Source organism: Pagrus pagrus, assembly GCF_965226575.1.
Source record: "Pagrus pagrus genome assembly, chromosome: 14".
NCBI classification, from domain to species: Eukaryota; Metazoa; Chordata; class Actinopteri; order Spariformes; family Sparidae; genus Pagrus; species Pagrus pagrus.
Genome location: NC_140198.1, coordinates 22,747,421 through 22,769,161, shown reverse-complemented (window position 1 = coordinate 22,769,161; position 21,741 = coordinate 22,747,421). Strand labels below are relative to the sequence as shown.

Here is a 21,741-nt window from a genome sequence, read left to right as displayed (position 1 = left end):
CGCGCCAATTAAACAGCATTCAACGACGCCTCCACGTGCTTTCCGTTTAATGTAAATGCAGTCCTGTTTGAACAATACACACACGTGCACGCGAACCCGCTCACTCTCTCTCTCTCTCTCACACACACACACACACACACACAAGGTTGCATCTGGTTTCAATCAGGCAGTATTCGCACAGTGTGTTGCCCCCCACACCAGGCACAAGCAACCAAAAAAACTCGATTGACTCACGTTTAATCGGTGTTTATTTAATATTGTTTACCTTCTGCTCCTGGCTGACGCAAACTCATGAGATGAAGAAGTCAGTGTGGAAATAATGCTGATGACAAAATCACTTGAGGAGAAGAAAGGCGCATAAGATTTCTAAAAGCAGAGATGATGTAGTGTTATTTATCGGGTGTTTGTCTTCTGATGATCCCCAAAGTCTCCACATGATGAAGCAGAAAGGTCATAAACGTTCACTGTATTTACCAAACAGACCCCATAAAGCATGTCCTTCACCAAATCAAGCCTTATTTAACTCTCTTCAGACCCATTTTATTGTCTGTAGATATCTCTCCATGGGTACCTGCGGCTGCTAAAATGCGTTTCCACTCTGTTCCCACAAACACAAATGTTTTACAACCCTGGCACAGAGCTTTAATGGGCACAGTGGAAAAGCAGTTTAACCTCAACTATAGCAACCCACTGAGAAGCTGGTGTGTTCAGATAATAGCTTCACTGGAAAAAAAAGAGCATCTCTGCGTCAAAACCTGAAGAACAAGAGTGAATTATTGAATATAAAACTTGACAATCCTTTATTGATTTCACTCCAACAGGCCTCCGACTCTGACATCCGTAGAATAGAAAACTGCATACATTTCTGTCCACATTCTCGCTTCTTTTCAGGATGCATGTAAATAAATAAATAACACTTTTTAATCTTCCAAAACGTCTGCAAATGGAGGCTTGTCTAAATCATACCACAGAGAAAGTGTTGTGCCTCGTCTCTCACGTGTAAAAGTCGTCCTCTCCTCCGTTATTTAACGCGGCACGCCAAATATAAACGTGTATTTTGCAAAGCAGCTGCAGTACCATAGTTCTTCAGAGAGAGTTTTTGATGGAAGACGTGGAGAAACAGCACAGCAGGGCACAGAACGATGGTGATGGTGTGATTCAGCCAAATCCTAAATGCTGTAAAACGACGTGTACATAGACATCAATCTGTTTTTTCATAAAAAATAATTTCTACAAAACTATTCAGCAACTCTTATAGTGTTAAATCGTTTTTAGTGTGGCGTCACAGATGGCAGCTAGTCTTGTTTATATCTTGAGGGACACACACAGTTAAAGGCGGGAAATATCAAGGGCTTCAGTTCAAACCTGTCAAAATACTTTCTGCTCTGCAAAGTACAACTTCACAATAAGCGCTCAGTGTGAGAAGAGATGCTCTGAAGCCACATGTACCTAAAGTTCACTAAGTGGAAGGAGACGTCACGCTGCACACTCAGACAGAAGGTTCCACTTTAACCATGCATAGATTGAGCTTCGTATGATTGAGTCTCATGTAAGTCGTGTTTTGGCACATGTTCAGACTGGTAATGTTTCTCCTGACGGCAGTCCTTGTAAATTTGGTTTTGAGTCACACGGTAAGCAGGAGAAGCGTCGAGGTGGGGCAGCGTCCCGTCTGTCTGGAAGGTGAATGTAGTGCTGACAGAAAAAGTGCTGCAGCGCCTCCGATCAGTCAGTCTCCAGCTCCTCTTCACCCGCCCGTCAGGTCTCAAAGTACTTATATATCTGAGAGACGTACAGCATGACGCTCTGCCAGTCCGGCCTGTCCGTCTTCATCAGCTCCTCCATGTCCTGTGTGGGACAGAAAGAAGGATTCGGGAGCTAGTTCATTCAGAGGGTTACAAACAGCACCCCCATCAGGAAAATCAGACACTAGTGTAGAGATGAAACGAAGCAGAACAAACATTTTATTGTTGTTATTGTTGTAAATATTTCATGTATTCATCAAGGACAGCTGCATGTTTGATCAAAAGTGTAGTGAAAGAAAGCTGAGCAGTATTATTCTGAGGTCACTGCTGATAAAAGCATCTGACAAATTAGATTTTCTGAATTACAGCACCCCTATTAAGCCAATCAGCTCTACACACTAGAACACAACAAACATGTGAAGTCTGCACACTTTTTTCTTTGGAAATGAAAATAATGTTTCCCTTGAGCAGTGGCAGGCCGACAGCATCTCGTCTGACCCTTCCCATGCGTTGAACTCTGCGTGTGTGTTGATGAATTCTGTAAGAAGGTACATGGTCTCCTTGTGTGAGCACAATTGTTATAAACATGTGCATTTACCCTGTAGCAGTTAAATGTATACATGGGCAGCTTCTGCAGTATTATTGTGTGTTTGATGCTGCACTTCCCTTATTCTGAGACAAATTCTTCCTGTGGGAGATGACAATGTAAAACCATTCAATTCAACTGTCAAAACACAGAAGTCAAATGTTTGAGTACAAATTTTAGTGAAAATGATCACATGCTGGTTAATTTAGCGTACATGGGCAACTCCGCTGCTATCATTCTAAAAACACATTGAGGGCTAAACTGGGTTTTTCCTAGGTACCACAATCACAAGGCATGGGCCAGGCAGATATCACAGAGATACATATAAGGTCCTCACTGACACAGCCGACTGACTTTTTCAGTCAGTCGGCTGTAAAGGATATTTAACTTAACTTACTGAACGGAAGTAAGACTGCAAATAATGTATATTTCATTGTCATTAATCTGTTGATTATTTTCTCGATGAATCCATAAATTGGTTGGTCTATAAAATGTCAGAAAATGGTAAATAAAATGTTGATCAGTGTTTCCCAAAGCCCAAGATGGCGTCCTCAAATGTCTTGTTTTGTCCACAACCCAAAGATATTCAGTTTACTGTCATAGAGGAGTGAAGAAACCAGAAAATATTCACATTGAAGAAGCTGGAATCAGAGAATTTTGACTTTTGACCAATGAATCAATTATCAAAGTAGTTTTTTTAATAGTTGACAAGGGATCAATTACTGTTAACAGCATAAAAAAAAGATAACAAAACATCATTTTAGTGTCTTAAGTGTTTGCCTTGACCTAACAAATGAAAAGGAACTTTGGAGTCAGTATTAATGTTTTTAGGGAGTGAAGCGCTTTTGCAGGACAAATGAATGTGTTGTGCTGTTCAGTATGAAATTATGTTAGTTACTTGTATATAAAATGTCTTAAAATCTCTGATCTGGCCTCTGATCAGGCTGCAGTCTGCCACTCAGAGACAAACCCTGGCTGACAGTGATGAGTCAGGCTTTCACATGACTCGGGATCAAGCTGGCGTCACAGCCTCGGCCTCCGTTAGCTCAGATTTACACGCAGTCGCCTCCATGATGTCTCAACCTCTGAAGCTTGTGTTTATGCAGCAAAGGCAGAAGGAGTTGAAAACAAAATATGAAAGTCCGTCAGAAGAGACTAGAGAGAGCCAGTGGTAGTTACAGTAATTTATTTGTGTGTGGTTTTTAGGTCACCGACATGGGAACATGATTGTACTGTCTGTGTATCCGATCTTGTAACCACAAGCACATAATGGAGAATTAATAAGACAAAGTGAACTTTGGTCTCTGAGATTGATTAATTCCCTTGCTGATGTCCAGCTGGCTCTTCCAGATTTAGAGCAAATAAGTCGTTATTGGATTTGTGTATTTTCCTATGTCATCTCAGAAGAGTTATTTTCAACGGACTTTTAAAAAGAACAAAAATGCAACAACATTTATCTGTTTTATGATGTTCCCCAAAACACGAAGCGATGCACGGATAGTAACAAGGCGAGGTGTCAAGCACAGATGTAGAACAGAGAGGGAGTGGGGTCGCATCAGTTTAACACTCGCATGTCTCAGACACTCACTTCTGCAATGTGCTAAAATGTGCCACAAGGACGTGCAGCTCGTCTGAGGAGTAAAACGTCACTCCCACTGGCTGCAGATTATTCCTCTAAAACTGTTTTTATCTATAAGGAACTCACTTGACCCGGTGAGCTTTAAACTGTTTAGTGTCCACACTCTTACCAGCACTGATATGTGTGTGTTTACATAAGAACAACAAAAGATATGGGAAAAAACAAAATGGAAAAAAAAACAAGCATGAAAGCCTAAAAACATAAAGGCTGTGAGCGTGTGGAAACAGCTCTGCTCTATGACCTGTAGGCAGTGACGTGACCGTTTAATACAAGACACATGATTCAGGGTCTCTGACAGATTTACAGCATTCACAGCCAAAATGCAGTGATGTTGTTTTTATCCCAAAATGACCTCCTGACTCACCCGAACATTTGCACCTTATTCCAAGAATTTAAAAGCCCTGAAAATTTTTTTTTTTTTCACATGACAGATTTCTGAATTTGTTTTTTCAGCTGTTCTTTTCTCAGTGGTGTGATGTGGGCGGGGCTCATTTGTTTCTCACGTCATGTACTTCCCTGCACCAATCAGGGTTTAGTCATATCATTTCAGTTAAATGTCAATGTTAAATGACAGTTATGATGTTTGCTAATGTCGTCAGGCCACTGTTTATCAAATGTGATCAAACAACACCCACACAGTCCTGATGAAGAAGATCAGATGAGTCAGTGTTTTTCTCTTCAGGTCCTGTTTCCATTCCCCAACACACCTGATTCAAATGAATGGGTCGTTGTCAGACTTCATCAGAGCTCATCTAAATCAGGTGTGTTGGAGCAGGGAAACATGAAACATGCAGGACAGGAGGCCCACAGGACCAAGACTGAAAGACACTGACGTAAGTAATGTCATTGTGGCTCAAAGCAAGGCTAAGTGCAGCTTCATATAGCTGCTAGCATATAGAAACGTCAAGTGTCTGTACAGTTTGAACAGACGAAATACAACATGTTAATAAGAGAGGTTTACAGGTAGGCAGATTATTTTTACCTATCCACAGTCAAGCTAGTTGTTGCCTGTTTTCCAGTCTTTATGCTAAGCTAAGCTAATGGTCTCCAGGCTCTAACCTTCGATATGAATAGGGGTGGGAGGATAAAAGATATTACGCGGAAAGGGATAAAACCACTCAGTATAAGTTGATGATGGTGAATTTCCATTATTGGCATAATCAAAATTTTCCACACATGAGAAACTGTCTAGGTCGGGCTGCAGTCCTATATTGATTTCCTTTGAATTGGCACAAAGCAGCCAGCATTTTTCCAGTCATTACAACCTTGGTTGAAGCCGAAATCTGATGTGATCGCCTTTGTGCAGGGGAACCTATGATTTGTTTTATGACATTTTCATAACGTCCCGAGGCTAGTAATGAGAGTGGCATCTTTTTCTCATCAAACTCTCTGTGAGAATGTAAATAAGAGTTTGTGCCAGAAAGTCCAACTATTGCTTTCAGACAGTTTACTTCAAATTTGCTACCGTAAACACATTAAACTGCTTCACTGAATGTCAATATGTTGGTGATCAAGGCTCTTTGAGTGTTTACTCCGCGGCAAAGAACATGGAGGAATTTCTCACAAAGTCTAAATATTTCAGTGGAGCAGCTGGTTGTTACTCACCCATTTGTGAGAGCTGCTAATGTTTGCACAAACCAACTAAGCTAATCAAAGTCAAATTATATCTGAATTATATATTAGGTTAGTTTTTCTCTTGATGCATAGTGCTGCAGATTGCCAGCGCACAGTGCAGGAACACAGGCTGGAGGCAAATCAGCAATGAAGGACTCAGTAACTGATATGAGTTCAGCTCAAGACTGTCGGGAGGAAAAATGGTCTGATAAAATGGTTCTTCTGATCCTCAAAGTTTGGCAAATCAAAGTGTGCGGTTTCCAATTTGTCTAATCAAAGAGCCCCTCTGTGTTATCAAAGTGTGTGTGAGGGCTGTGGCAGCTCAACTCACCAGGGACGGTTTGATGCCAATGCTCTCGGCAGCCTGGAAAGCCAGGGTCAGATTCCGGACCTGAAGAAAAATAAACCATCGTGTGTTGAGACACACACAGAGCTTTAAACAACAAGCACAAATACCTTTATAAACCTTTACAAAAACCAAAGACACAATCATTAACAAAAGTAGGCCTGAACATGTTTGTGTGAGCATTTCAGCGTGTTCTATTACCCCTTATGTCTATTTGATAGCTTAAAGCCTTACTGGAGAAAAATCTCTCTGTAAAAACAAACCTTTCTATGAGCCTCGTTAACATCCTCCTGTACTGAATCCCAAAGGATTTAGCCTAATACTCCCTATGAAACTGTACTGAGTTTTGTAAAACTTGCGAGTGAAGTGTCTGCTCAAACGAGCACTGAACTCACCAACATAGTATCAGGTGCTTCTTTCCGTCTATCTCTACTTCAAGTTAAAGTCTGTCTGCCTTTTGAATTAAAAGTGCAGGTCCTTGAGTCATAAATTGCAACTCTCGCAAGCAGTGGCACCGTCATATTAACTGCCTCCAGACATTAGCGCAGCTGGGATAAAAAATTTATAAATTGTAATTAGTTCTGCAGCTGTAGAACAAATTTCCCCTCTTCCACCTGAAATGCACGTCCACCTGGAACCTTGTTTACTTAAAAACATCTCGCCAAGGAGGGCAGTAATGGGATTACTGGGAGGGCAGATTAAACTGGGAAGAGGTTGGGTGTTTGGGCCTCAGGGAAAGTCACTCAACAAGAGTTATTAAAGTCAACACGCGTCTATTGAATTATTCAGAGATGGGCAGCACAGTGTCTCTGTCATCAGCTCAGTGTTCACACCGACATGAACATGCACACATGCCAGACATGACTAATTTGTCACTTCGGATGTGTCGGGCCAGGTTGGAGGTGTTTGTCTATTGTTTTACGGTGGTAGCAGTCTCCAGAGAGGAACCATATTGTTTGCAAAGCTAATATATATACCACCTGCATGTCCACATTAGAGCTGTCAACACCGAGCTGTACAGCCGCTGCTGCCCCGTGCTCAGGTTCACCTACAGTACACAAATGCTGCATTCATAATTCATCTTGTGGCTGTTTTTTAATGCTGTGTGGACAAAATGGTAGACCTATAAAACGTATACAAGTTCATAAAGGAAGTGTGGAATGTGCAGCTTAATGGTGGAAAAAATGACTCCTGGAAAAATGGCTTCAAAGCATTACAGAGACGTTATTTTCCTCCTGGCAAACGTGCATTTTTCAGACCTGCACTGTATAAGCAGACCACAGTTTACAGGTTCACATTTTCCACAAACAACTTATTGTGGCTTTGTGTGCCACGTTGTTTTCTACAGACACAATCCAGCTAGGCAGCGAGAGGGCAATAAGAAACTGAGCAAGCTGTGTGTTTCCTTTACTTACAAATATGTGTGGGTCACGACCAATTGATGACTGAATCCAAGCATGCATGTGATCCGGGTCGGAGATGATGTGTGTGAGGAAAGAATAAATGTAAGTGTGTGGGAGGAGAGCAATAAAAGTGTTGTGTGTCCTTTTTAGGGCTTCAACTAACAATTATTTTCATTATGAATAAATCTGCAGATTATTTTTTACGATTTAATTGATTAATGTTTTGGTGAATCACTGACCTAAACTGTTAATACTGTAACATTAGTACGTGTGTGTTTTCCTGTAGTCTTCTACCTTATCTTGACTGATGAGTTCCTGGTACGGGATGTGGGCAGGCAGATATGTGTGCAGGAGGGCACAGAAAGCCAGGCCGTCACTCCAACTGCTGCTGAAGTTGGTGACATCGATATTCTGTAGCAGAACGAGAGGAGGATGGAAAAAAAAAATATATACATGTCAAAACAATGCAATGTCAATAACACACAATGATAATGAGCTTAAAGTGCCCATAAAATGTGTGGGAGAGCGTGCCTCTTGACAACATGATCGGGCCATGATAAAAGCCATTAAGTCACATAACCACAGGAAACAACACAAGACTTAAAATGTAATGCTGTTATGAGCTGTTCTGGGACTTTCAGCGTCCATTAAAGCCTGGTCGTGTTTCCTTTGGAGGATCTTCTTCTTGGATCACATTTAAGCCTCAGAGGCTCTCTCTGATCTCTCTTCCGGGTGAAGAACGTGCATAGCAGCACGTCCAGCCTGTTGTGTTTTTGTGTGTGTGCACGATTCACAGAACATTGTCACCTCATGCACCCTATACAGCCTATTCAGTGTCTCATAAGAGTAGAGATTTCAGAGGAAAGACTTCCTCCAGGCTATTGTTTGGTTCCCTGTTGGACAGATAAGTTATTTCCGGTGTCTTCTACTTTCATACCTCTCGTAAGCTTTGGGAACAGGGCTCACAGTCGGAGAGACTGCCCTGAGTCATGAATATTTTACAAGAAGCCTTTTATGTACACTGTAGCAGTATAACAACCTATCACTTTATCTTGTTTGATCACAAAACCAATGCATTTCGTGAATACAAACCTTTTAGATTTCTTCGCAAGATCACGTGATCTCTCAAATCTATCTTTGATAAAAAAATGTTTTTAAAAAGTGTGAGGTAACAGCTCCAAGTCCATGCTATGCGCTTGTGGCTCAGTGTCCTGTGAGAAACTACTTGCAGCTATGGGCGTGGTTTGGGTGTGACAACCAGCGAGAAAAGCAACTTTTCTGTTTGAAAACAACAATGGCGGCTCCTCAAGAGGTTAGCGTAGATGCTGCTAGCATCTGTTAGCATCTGATTATAATTCAAGCAAAGAACGTCTTTGAAGGCTTTTCTCAATGAAAAAGATGTTATGCACTCTTCTCTGGACTGACTTTGGTAAGTTTGATTTACCAACTGCCTGCTGGTGGTAGCCCTCTCCTACTGCTGATCTGATTGGTCGAAGTTAGCCCGTAGTAGATGTGATAGATAATTCGTCTAATCACATGGCAAGTATTTTTTTAGTGCCTGCCCTTTTCTGAGCCATTTTGTAAAACAAAGAATCTGGCCTGTTATGTTATGATAAGCTGGTCTGTTGTTATAACAAGAAACTTCCATATAGCAATAATATAACATGGTTGATACACATTGTTTAAAAAATTAACTACATTTAATAGAATGTGCAGAAATAACAGTTTTGACATCATGATGTCTATGTATTGTGTTGCAGAAATATCTACTGATGTTAGCATGCTTACCAGTCCCGGTCCAACACCAACACTACCTCAGTCCTTAAGCTAGCTGCATGCATAACTGAGCAAACCACCTCCTGACAGCGTTGGCAATACACACAAGGCCAGATACAGTGACTGATATCATGAATGACGGTGCACTTAGTTGTCCCTCTCTCTCTTTTCGGCACCCACAGTGTCCCATCCTCTGTCTCCCACCTGCCAACTGATTCTGACAGCATACTGTCCTTAATGAGGCTTTATGCTATATAATGTATGAAGCAAACTGAATAACCTAAAATATTCAGTGCTGTGTACATATCCACCTTTACTATCAGCCCTCAACCTTCGCCCAGATGAGAAACTGAACTCTACTTGGGTTTTTCATTTTCCTATATGTATTTCTACACATAGTTTTTCATATGGACAAAAAACCCCACCATATTGCAAAAAGCAGAAGGACCTAATACAACAAGAAAGTTAAATTTGCAGCTTGTACAGCCTTTTAAAAATGTGATAAATCACTGCAGTACATATCTGTGGGTACATCTGTGTGTCTGTACAGCATTACTTAGAGTGACATGCTAAAGATTGGACATGCAGCCATGTGTTTGTTCACTGTTGCCTTTAAACCACTGGTCTTTAATCCAGGCCCTGAGGATCCGAGTCCTGCTGATTTTCATTTTAACCAGTGACAGATCCATACATGAGTTGCCAGGTGAATGTAATTAACAACCTGATAGGATAGAAAAAGTCCTGAGGACAGGAATTAAAAACCACAGCTCCAAGCCACTGCAGTAATGAATATCTCCTGAGCTCCTAAGAACTGTTGACAAATGTGTTATTTCTGATTGCAGCCACTCATCTGCTCTGCGTAATGTATAGCAGTTATGTCAGTGTAAAATGAGGTATATTGTTTTCTCAGTGAGGTAACCTGGCGGTTGCTATGGTTCACTGGTCAATGTTATAGAAATGTGCTCCCCCACTTATTTTGATCTACTTTTTAGCCATGTGGTTACAGGACTCTGTGGATTTCAGTAGGTCAGTCAGTCTACAATTTGATCCAGACTTAAATATCTCAACAAATATTTAATGGAGTGACATGAAATTCTTTATAGACATTCATGGTTGTCACTGGACGAACCCTACTGACTTTTGTGACCCCTGGCTTTGAATCTCAGCTGTTGGACAGATTGTCATTGTCTTTTGGTACGTTCAAGATTCCACAGAATGAATTTGTCCAATACACACCATCCTCAGCTGCAAAACAGCAGCATGTTATCATTGTTATTCTCAGGGTCAGCAAGCTGATGTTAGCCTTTGGGCTCATTGAGCTGCTAGCATGGCTGTAGATTCTTAGTCTTGTAAAACTGTTATTAAATATCATGTTTTGTCAAATTATATATTGTTAATGTTAACATGCAATAAATATTAATAATGTTAATAATTTAAATTTGGAGACCTTTAATGCTTTTTCGTTTTTCCTCTTTTTACCTTGTCAGCCTTTAATTTCGTGACTAAGAACTGACTTAGCTGACCATTTTTTTAAGCATTAAAGCATGTAAACCGGTTCTAGAAGTAACCCAAAATAAAATGATAAACCTGAATATGAGCATAATGTCTCCTTTAAAACAACAATATTTTTCTCTGCTTTGTTTTTAGTTTTTACAATTGAAAAAGAAACATTACACACTGTATGCAAAAGTACAGGGAGAAAAATGCACTTTTTAAATTTTTAATCTTAGAAGTAGGTTGTCAGTTATTTCTCACTGACATAAAAGTATTTTTTATTTTATTATCTGCCTGGCAACAGACATAATTAATGATTGGGCTAATTACCCTTCCAACAAAATGATCAAAGGGCCAGAATGTGGTTGTTAAAGGGCCACATTTGGCCCACAGGCCACCAGTTGAATAGGTCTGCCAGTTAGCATCTGTTTGTGCCTGAAAATCTGATTTGTTAAAATAGGCTATTTAATCAAATATGAGTTTGAAAAGTCTAGCCATTGATTGCTCTCCACCTTGAGTCATCACGGAAATTGTGGTCCCAATGGGATCTGATGGAGCTGCTGCTTCATCAGAATGAAGCTAAACAGGATGATCTGAGCTCCATCCATTTGATGGTACAACAGAGGCCGGGAGAGAGTCTTCTCCATCAGTCACTGCCTGTCTATTATGTCTGGAGGGCAGACCTGTGCAGTCATGTCAGCTCACATTCCTCACATAACTCCCCCCTTCTCTCTCTTAGCTGGCTCAGCAGCAGCACTATTTGCACTTTGTGTGTGATGCATTCGCTGACTGACACACACACGCAAAGAGGGAGCGATAAGGGGTTAGCCAGGCCCCCCGAGACTCCGAGACCGAGATAGATAACAACAAATAAGCTGATAAGATAGAGAGAGGTCGCAGAGGCCAGTTATGTGTCTGAGGATACACATGTCCAAATTCAGGCCAAGTAGGTGTGTTGGAGTTTAGGGTGGGAGTGGGAGAGGAAAAGGGTTGGGGGTTTGTTCAGGGTAGAAAGAGAGGGAGAGGCATGAATGGTAAAACAGCAGCGGACAACAACAGCTCTCTGGGAGCCGGCTCAGAAAAGCAAACACAGCATCAAGCGACAGGAAGCGTCTCGCTCGGCACAAAAGGCACAGCCGTCGCTTTTTAGGGCTCGGGGAAAGAGAGTATGAGAGAGAAGCAGGGGCTTGTAGAGCGAGAGGACAGAAACATCAAGTTGTGTATATTTGCTTTGGTCTTTAAGTGGAAAGCAGATAAGATCTAAGATTATAAGATTACATCGATAGTTTAATTTGGGTGAATACAGATGGTAAAAAATTGTAGACGCAGACATGTCAAACATGTCCAACTGTTCTTCTGGAAAGTGGCCTAAAGCTACTGCACTGATTCTCAAAAAGCAGGCAGCAAAATATTTGCAGCTGCTATAGAAACTGCTTCAGCTGCAGAGGACATTAGGGTCAAGGACATGTCACATCCAGCCTGAAAAACATATCCTCTCTGCTGTGAACCAAGTAGAAACTGAATTCACAGACGAGCTGGACACGAGCCAGGCATCACACAGACAGCTGTTTAACACAGCAATGGATGGGTAAGTGTGTGCTGCCTGCTGCCATGTGTAAATGCTACTGGACGGGTGTCACAACCAGTAACGTGGATTAAAGCCCCTCTGCTGTTTGTGATACTTGACACCCAGATGTCAACGTGCCATTATTGTAATATTGAGCTCTTACTCATGGATCAAGAATGTAAAAAACACCAAAGCAACGTGGAGCAGGCGGGCGGAGAGGGAAGGAGGATAACTGTGACTGTGACACACACACATGCACACACAGTTTGTTAAAAAGCCATCAGTCTAAAGGGGGAAAGCAGGAGACATCAAGCCTGAGAGAGTCCTTAGACTGATGAGCCAGTCTCTGTATATTTCTCTCCACTGCACCTCAAGGGAATGAGTAGGGCAACAAGAAGACATACAACCAAGAATGACGAAAAATCAAAGAAAGAGATTAAACAAGATAAGGAAGATGTGGAGAAGACAACAGAAATGAGAAAGGAAAGTCATAAATGGAGGGACAAAGAGAGGGAGACAGAGTGGGGGGAGTGGGAGATGACACTCTAATGTACCTCACAATGAATCATAGCCGTGAGCAATGACAGGCTTTCAGCCTGGGCAGGCGGGACAGTGGAGATAAAGACAGGGCAACAGGGAAGGTCACTGAGCTGCTGGAGCTGCTTTCCATAGATTCCGCTGTCTCTACTTTACATTTAATGGAGTGGGGAGGGCATCATGGGTCAGAGAGGGCTCAAGAGCACACCTGTCAACTGTACTGATGATTCATGACACATCTGCCTCTGACTGAACATGCTCACCTACCTGATGATAACATAAGCCTGTATTATTATTTATATTATATAAAAGAGATTTAGATTACCATAGAGAGAACTGCACTGTAAGATCTAATAAAATGTAATCCGTTTGCACTATCCCTTTAAAAGTATTCCCATACAATCTATTAACAGTTGTGGTGTAAAATTACTCTCAGCATGTCAGTTTCAGTATTAGGGCTGGGACAAAATATCAATACTGTAATCTATTGTATTGCTTCCTCTTGGGGTTCAGTTAACCACACACTGGCAGCAAATAATTATGCAGTGAATGGATATTTAAGTCCTGCACTTTGCCCTTTTAGGGGTAATTTGTTTTTTTCAGTGAGACAGATATGGTGATGTACTGTTAGATGATTGTCTCACAATATATCGATTCTCACAGAATCACTGTAGTGTGATACTATTGTTATTGTGGGCAACATATCATGAATTGCTCAGTTGACTTTTTATATTCTTTGAATTATAAACAACGGATCCGTGAGCCAAATACAGCTGTATCACTGATTTAATTTGTCAGTCTTACACTCAATATGTCTCAATATAATTTCACTGTATTGTATTGTATTTTATTCATTTGTCAGAGCTAGGCTTTTCCACCTGTCTCAGAAAAAAAAAACAATTTACCAGATACGATTTAGTAATTACGATTATTGATGATTTGACAAATTAAAAAACAATGCGACACATTTCGTGGATTCTGGCGGCCGCTGTGGACAAAAGGTATGAGCACCACCGCGTCGTGTCTATAGACCTGGCTAATGTGCGCATTTGTTTTGGAGGTGAGTGAAAGACGGATGCAATTTTAATACTATTTTTGTTTTTCCAAACACAGCCATTTGTGGCGATGAGGTATCTATTTGTGGCTGTGTAGGATTACTCTGACTAGGGTAAAACCAAGAAACTTTGTTTTAGTGCTGTACCACCAGACTACAGAACAACTTCCTTCATAGGCCTGTGAGACCCCTCAATTCAGAGGATTACTCCATAAAAACAATAGCTTTAATTAAGTCGAAATCTGACCCGGCGGCGGGCATTAAGAATAACTCTAATAACGCTACAGAATAGAGCTGATGGTCTTGTTTGCTTATGTAGGTCATATAGAGGCATCAGTATCAGTATTAAATCAAGACTGTTTCATAACCAGGTAAAACTTCCTCGTAGTACGTTTAATTCTTTAACAACTGCAGCAGAGTGAGCCCTCCACTATGATCACTTAGTTATTTTACACTGATGAGCTCACATTCCCGTCACTGTCATTGCTACATTATTAAAACTTACAGTGAGGGCTACTCTTTGAACTCCTACCCTCTTCCCCTCCTCGATGTCTGACCTCCATTCCACACTCACATGGGGTTCCATTCCTGTCTCTTCAATGGGTTTGTGTGTGTGCGTGTGTGAGTTTCCCAGACAAGGCCGGATGAGCTGTGCTCTGTCAGGCCCAGCTGAGCCTAATGTTCAGAGCCTTTGCTCATTGTTCCCATCTTGAACAAACAGCGCATTTATTTTTGTTTGGCTTCTATGGTTAATTGAGGGGAGAAAAAAGTTAAAAAGTGTCCGGAGCTGTCCTAAATTAAGACATCAAAGGCTGATAAATATACAGTAAGAGTGTTTTCTAACAGACCAGAGACCAGAGACGTTCAAGAAAGCCAAAAAGGGCCACTTATTTAAAGCTGCAACCACAACAAGAAGACATTTTAACATTTTGCTTTGCTTTGACAGTTTTGTGGAAATTTTAAAACTGGTGCAAAAGGATTCGCAGTGTACGTTTAAAAGTTTTGATAGTCTGGTTGCTGTTCAACCACAATTCCCATTCAAACAATGTAACGACTTCTGTTTGGCTTTTGATCATAATTAAAATGCCACGACTAAATCGGCTCTCATAATGGTTGTCTTTCTAATTTTTTACATTACTCACTGATTTTATCTCAAACTCGGCTTGGTTATATGCATCATTTTTATTGGCAGCTCTGTTGACCTTGTTTTCTTTTGCCTACGTTTGAAAACCGCTTTTGTCAACTCATGTTGTTTTAAATTTGCTCCAGAAATAAGTTTGGCTTTTGACTTTGAGATGGAGAGCAGGGACAACTAACACACACACACAAAAAACACAAAACATCCACTTTCAGGCAGCACAGCATCATGCTCATTCGAGTCAGATCCTACAAACTGCCTTGAAAACCAGTGTGACAGAAGTTGTATAAAAGCAGTCTTGTGTTTCAGGTCTGTGTTCAATCCAGCACTGACATGCACACAAGCCAATGTGAATACTAATTTCCTGTGAGAGGCCCCTTCAGTCTCTCCCACAGGGCAGAGTCAATCAGAGCCAGCTTAAGGTCTTCACTGATCGATCTGTACTTCCCAGAATCTGACATTTGAGGTGTGACTGAGCCTGTCTGGATTCGCATCTCATCCTCTGCTTAGAGTTTAACACAGGTCATGTGTTAAACTGCTCTAAGGACCTTTACGTTATTGGGGGGTGGAGGCAGCTGGTGGGTAAACACACCCCTTCACACACCACATTTTCCCTCAGGGGTTCAGGGGCTTTTCTCCATGGTGATAGCACGGTCATCCTACTCCCGTGTGTGTGTTTACTTGCATGTCAATTGCCATGTTTCCCACTTTCTCTCTCTAGCTGTGTTAACTGTCACAGTCTGTCCAGAGACTACATCAATGCTGCAGGCGCATGCTCACGCAAGCACATCCACACATACAGTACATCCATACATAAACACACGGATGCATGATTTAAGGCACGTAGGCCATGGTAACCGCTTTCATCATGGGTTTTTTCCCCGTCACCTGTATGCATTTAAAGAGCAGAAAAACATGCATTTGCTTAACCACATGTAGGGCTGCACTGAATAGGTCGAGGCCTTATTCAAAATGTTGACATCTGAATTGCTGCGCAGCTTTTTTTCCCAGCCTGCCTAGTCATTCTGTTTAAACTGGTATTTCTGTTCAGTTGCAGATAAAGATAAGGATGTAGGATTGTTTGCAACTCGTGTGACCGAAACATTTCCGATAACTCCAGAGCGTTACAAAGTCAAGAAGTCAAAATGTATTGAAAATAAATAGATGCTATCATAGCTGAAATTTACAACATTTTTTTATCGAACAAATTTCAAAATCCATATTTTTGGTGTTAAGCCTTTCAGATACAACATTTTCACTGTGGTCGCTTGCATCTAAACATCTATTTCTGGCTCCAACACTATAACAAATTATTTACTTAAATCCTTAGAAAAAAATTATCATATTATGTATCTGCATTTGTGTGGTGCTCCATCACTGTCAAGCCAACAACAACTAGAGAAAGATGTTGAAAAATCACCAGTTGGAATCAGTTATATTCATTCAAGAAAGTTGATTTAATATAAAAGACTCATTTAAATTCATTTAATTTTAAACTCATTTAATCTGATGAATAACTTATGACTTTTAATTTAATTTAATTCAACTCCTTTTTGTTAGGGTGATGATGTCATAAAATATGACGACAGACATTCGAAGCTTCATTAGAAAAACTTAATAGAAGCTTCAGATGTCAAAAAGTGACATTCAGTACAGCCCTAACCACAGGTTACCTGATACGTTACAATAATTAATGTGAGATGACGTCTTATTTGAGTTTCTTTAGCACACCACACAAGACCCTGACAGATAATTGATTTTTGGGGCAGATGCTGTTACCGATATTAGAAAGTAAAAAATTACAATATCATAATATCGGCCAATATACACGCATTTTTTGAATGATCCCTTAAATGTGGTTACCAAACACCTTTTGACAAAGATACTATATCTAATGGAGGTCAGATATTTTATAGTTTAACAGTAAACTTTATTGTCCAAAATGACACCATTGTACTGAAACGGTAAACTTCACTGGGAATGTAATTATGAATAATTTCTTCCAACATTATAATCCCTAGAAAAAGTTTCATATTGCCGTATATTGGAAAACACTGATACAATATATATATATGATATATCTAATGTAATCTAATTTCATCTCTGTGTGCTGATTACAAGCATTCGTCTCTCACATCCCTTTGTTGATCCATAAAGAGGCAAAGTGTGACATCAGGTTTTGTGTCCAGCTATAATCACACAGATTTACTGTGCCCTCGGCAGCTATTTGCACCTAAACATCAAATAATCTCCCTGCATGCTTACAATAGCTCCCGTTCTCTGTTTCACTTTAATTAGACTGCTGTTTGACCAAAAGGTCCGCCAACAATAGGACTGTAATAACAACTGGCACGGGGCTGACTCTCCCATCAGCTTTATCCCCTCCGTCTCATACAGCAGCTTTTCTGGCTCCATGCTGACAGATGAGTGTGATATAAGAGCTTGTTTCCTGACTCCGCCGTTTGGACACAGAGAGGGGATGGAAAGTGAATGGCGATGGTCGGAGCTGCCTTTTCAAAGTGGCCATTAATTATGTAGCCTGAAGAGGCCAAGCATAAATTACAACTGGGTGACTCTATACCAAAGAGCCAATTAGTGTTGGATTATTACCTTTTTGACCTTAGTCCACAGCAGAGCAGAGAGGGACCGCAAAGAGCATGAGGATGTATTGATAAAACTAAACCTTGCTGACCTTTATCAGAGCCGAACATGACAGAGAAGAACCTGGATGTGGTTGTTTTTCTGCCGACTGTTGTGGTCTTTTTGCCTTTGCTGTCCTAGCTTCGAACTGTGTGACAGATCAGTCAGTCTCTCAGTACATGAGGCCTGTAATTGCTGACTTCCATGTGGAGAGGCCTTGTAACTCTGTAACAGCCTGACCTTTGACCAGACATATGAAGCTCAACACGTCCTCTGACAGTAACCTAACTCAAGCGGGGGCCTGTGGTCACATATGGTCGTGGCTCCACTTACTATAACTGATGCACAGACATTTGTGTCACACACACACACACACACACACACACACACATACAATACATATCCATGATCCTGGAGAACAGAAATCCCCACTGGGCGTTGTGGAATTCACCAGAAAAGGCAACGGCTCAAGGCTTTTCTCTTACAGTGTATCTCTGCTGGAAAAGTAAAACACCAAATGTACAAAATATGCGGACGAGTTCCGACTGAGATGTTCCCAGAAACTTGATCTGATGCACAGATACAAAAACAAAGATGTCTTTCTTCCCTTTAGATACAGAAAACAAGTATTGTGAGCAGGTTTGTAAAAGGTGTTTGCTGGAAACAGATATTCATCAGATAAGCATCAGGATTGAATGCCCTAAAGGCATTACATTACAGGGAAGTCACACTAACAGCCTAAAAGTCTGTGAATAAATCCAATTACAGCTCAGGCATATGGTGCGCATGGAGAAAATGCACAACCACGAAGGATCACAGCAGCTCAAGTCAAGAGCAGTTACTCCGGGAGGGGACTGATTATTCCTCAGACTGAAACACTCCCAGTAGCCAAATCTTCTTACTGCATTCCTGATACTTGCAAACAATCACACTGTGTTGTTAAGCCCTTTGTGAGAGGGGATCATTGGTTCCATAGTTAAATGGGAATGAGGCTCGATTAAGGGTTTCCTGTTGCTGGACCCAACTGTCCTGAACTGAACTAAACTTTGAAATTCCATTTGGGTTATTATTTAAATAGAGTCCATTTCAATTTAAGCAATGGTGGAAACTAATTATGGACATATACTCAGGTACTATAGACAACTTTTTTGCTTCTACTTATCATTCAGAAGTAAACACTGATTGCACAGTGTAATGCCTGTAGAAAAATGACAACATCCGCAAAAATGAAGGTGGCATTACGGCACATTAAGAAAGCGTGTCATTGCGTGTACCATTTCGCAATCAAAACAGGAAGAGACGCGGTTTCCTTGGTCACTGTCCCTAGTTGACAGCGGAACAACTGGAATAAATGTAGAAACTCTACCCTGCAAAAGAAGAAGTACGCTGATGGATTGAAAATTGATTGTAGCAATATACACCGATCAGGCATAACATTATGACCACTTGCCTAATATTATGAAGGTTCCCCTTGTGCAGCCAAGACAGCTCTGACCTGTCAAGACATGGACATGGACCTCTGAGGGTGTCCTGTGGTGTCTGGCACCAGGGTGTTTTATAGTGGATCCTCTGGGTCCTGTATGTTGGGGGGTGGGGCCTCCATGGATCAGACCACGTCTTATAGATGCTCGATCAGATTGGGATCTGGGGAATTTGGAGGCCCGGTCAACACCTCGGGCCCTTTATTGTGTTCCTCGAGCTGTTCCTGAGCAGTGTTTGCGGTGTGTCAGGGCACATTGTCCTGCTGAGGGGCCACTGCCATCAGGTAGTGTTGTTGTGATGAGGGGGTGTACTTGGTCCACAACAGTGTTTGGATGTGTGGTGTGTGTCAAGTGGCATTCACATGAATACCAGCACCCAAGGTTTGGGCAGAACATCGCATTGTGATGAGATGATCAATGTTATTCACGTCACCTGTCAGTGGTTTTAATGTTGTGGCTGATCTGTGTATATATGTGTGTATATATATATGTGTGTGTGTATATATGTGTATATATATATATATATGTATATATATATATATATATATATATATATATATATATATATATATATATATATATATATATATATATATATATATATATATATATATATATATATATATATATATATATATATATATATATATACACTGTATACATACACATTCTTTTAAAAGGGCGACTCTACATAATTAATACTTTTTTATACATTTGTGATAATACAAGTTTTACTAAGGTAAGGATCTGAGTATGTCCGTCACACCTGAATTTAAGACTTTTAGCTGGTGTTCTCAGCAGGGATGGGTGCGGGCTCTTTGTAAGAGGGTAAACTGCCTGAAGACATCAGATGGCTTGACTTTGTTTAGCCCGTTAATCCCTTTTAAAAACTTGTTTATATAAACTTGAATTTGTATACTGGAAATACTGGCCCTGCAATAGTTTTGCGTCGAATGAGCCACATTACAGTCAAACAGTTTCTTTTTCCATCTGTAGCAATAAGCTACCAGCTGGTGGTGGATATGGGTACTAAACCAGTGTCCTTCCATTACAAGCCAGTGTCTTTAAGCAGCAAGACACATATTAAACAAAGGCGTGTGAACCCAAACAATCTGAGCCATGCCAGTCTGTGTCAAGCTCCAGCATCTTATCAGACACATCATCAGACTGTCTGTTGGTCAGCAGCAGTTTTATCTCATCTGCTCTGATATTTCCATCACAGAGGATTGTCTGTGTGTGTTTTACCAACACAGCCATCGTGTGACCAGTAAAACAACCAACCTCGGATGAAGGGAGGGTGAGTCAAAGTACACTAAGCGGCATTGTGCCTGAGAAATAGGAACTATTGATCTGACGACTCATCCAATTATTCTGACCATCCATCACTGGGTGAGCGGGGTCTAATTTTAGCATTTATCGTCACCCGTGGTGTTTCATATTCGGTTAATAAGCCAGAGCTACATGCAATTAGACTCACCTCAAACTGAGAGAGTCATTTATGTTTATAATTAATCCTCTATTGAATGCTGAGAGGGCTGAAATGACTCCTCTTCCTCCTTGACTACAGTTTGCAGACTGGGACCAGTCTGCCTGATTTTAAGAGTGTTTAAGAATGAGTATTAACTAGCTGGCATGCTGGCACAAGAACATGATGATTACATGGGCAAATCCCACTGGGCTTAATGGGCTCCTTAAACTGGGCATTAGGGGAGCAGCTAAGCCAGGTGATTGTCAGCACTTGGCTCCATGGACACAGGGAACACAGATGGAGCTAAACACAATAACACTGCATAAACAAATGGACATGAATAAAAACAAGGCGGGCTATATAAATCCAAACATGTATAAATCCAGTGTGTCTATAACACTGAGGGCTTCATTGTTTCCATTACACTGTGCCTCAGTAACTGTATGTCCCCAGTGAGATGACAGGTGGGTGAATGGTGTGTCTGCAAACACAGTAATGTGCCACTACAGTCTAACACCTCTGTGATGGCTGGGAAAAAAGGAAAAAAACATCAAACTAGAGGGCATAGACAGACCAATACTGCATTCATGCAATATAAAAAGCGGGAGAGGTGGGGGGGGGAGTCAGAGCTGTCATCTCACTTTTAAATGAACACAACCTAAAGAGTGTGAGACTAAAATAAAAGTGTCAGACAGGGACGATAAGAAAAAACAGGGTGTGAAAGTGAATGGAGCCCGCCTTGTATTTGAGAGAGGTCTCTGGCCTGTGATCCCTACCGGATAGCCTTCTGTTTTCTTCTGGCACCACTTCAGTAGAGCGTTTCTCTTAGATCCTCCGTACTCCCGCGCCAGTGCAGCCAAGGGGTCCTTTCTTTCCACACTGTCACCAGGGGAGACACAAACCGCCATCACACAGAGAGAGGGAGAGAGAGAGAGAGAGAGAGAGAGAGAGAGAGAGAGAGACAGTGGGACAGTGAGTCATTTGGAGTATGACAAGTGTAGAATTTGATTACCCCATAAAATATTAAACTTCAGTGCCCTATAATCATTAAAGTTCTGTTAATCTCTTAGTGGAAGACTGTTATCAATTAAGTAATCTTTTTTCCAAGTGAAAATCCTTTGTAGGAAATCATTTCACCTTGTCTGTGACTTTAATGGCCCTGATGTGCACCGATAAAATGTTGCTTTTCAGATCAGACAAAACAACTGAAAACCACCATATAAAAAGGCCAAACCAAGGTCACATTCTGCATGGCT

The 21,741-nt window shown here is 41.0% G+C and overlaps 1 protein-coding gene across 3 annotated transcripts in view; it reads right to left on the bottom strand.

Moving 5' to 3' along the window:
- Positions 1-783: 783 nt before the first annotated feature.
- Positions 784-21,741, bottom strand: part of specc1 (sperm antigen with calponin homology and coiled-coil domains 1) — a 78,257-nt gene continuing 57,299 nt past the window's right edge. For all 3 annotated transcript variants that reach the window (XM_084372838.1, XM_084372839.1, XM_084372840.1), the window contains 4 exons: positions 21,262-21,364; positions 7,625-7,741; positions 5,913-5,972; positions 784-1,845 (listed from right to left, as the gene is read on the bottom strand). In XM_084372838.1, the coding sequence (XP_084228964.1) occupies positions 1,756-1,845; positions 5,913-5,972; positions 7,625-7,741; positions 21,262-21,364 (370 nt within the window). In that variant the 3' untranslated portion in view covers positions 784-1,755. The remainder of the gene's footprint in view (positions 1,846-5,912; positions 5,973-7,624; positions 7,742-21,261; positions 21,365-21,741) is intronic.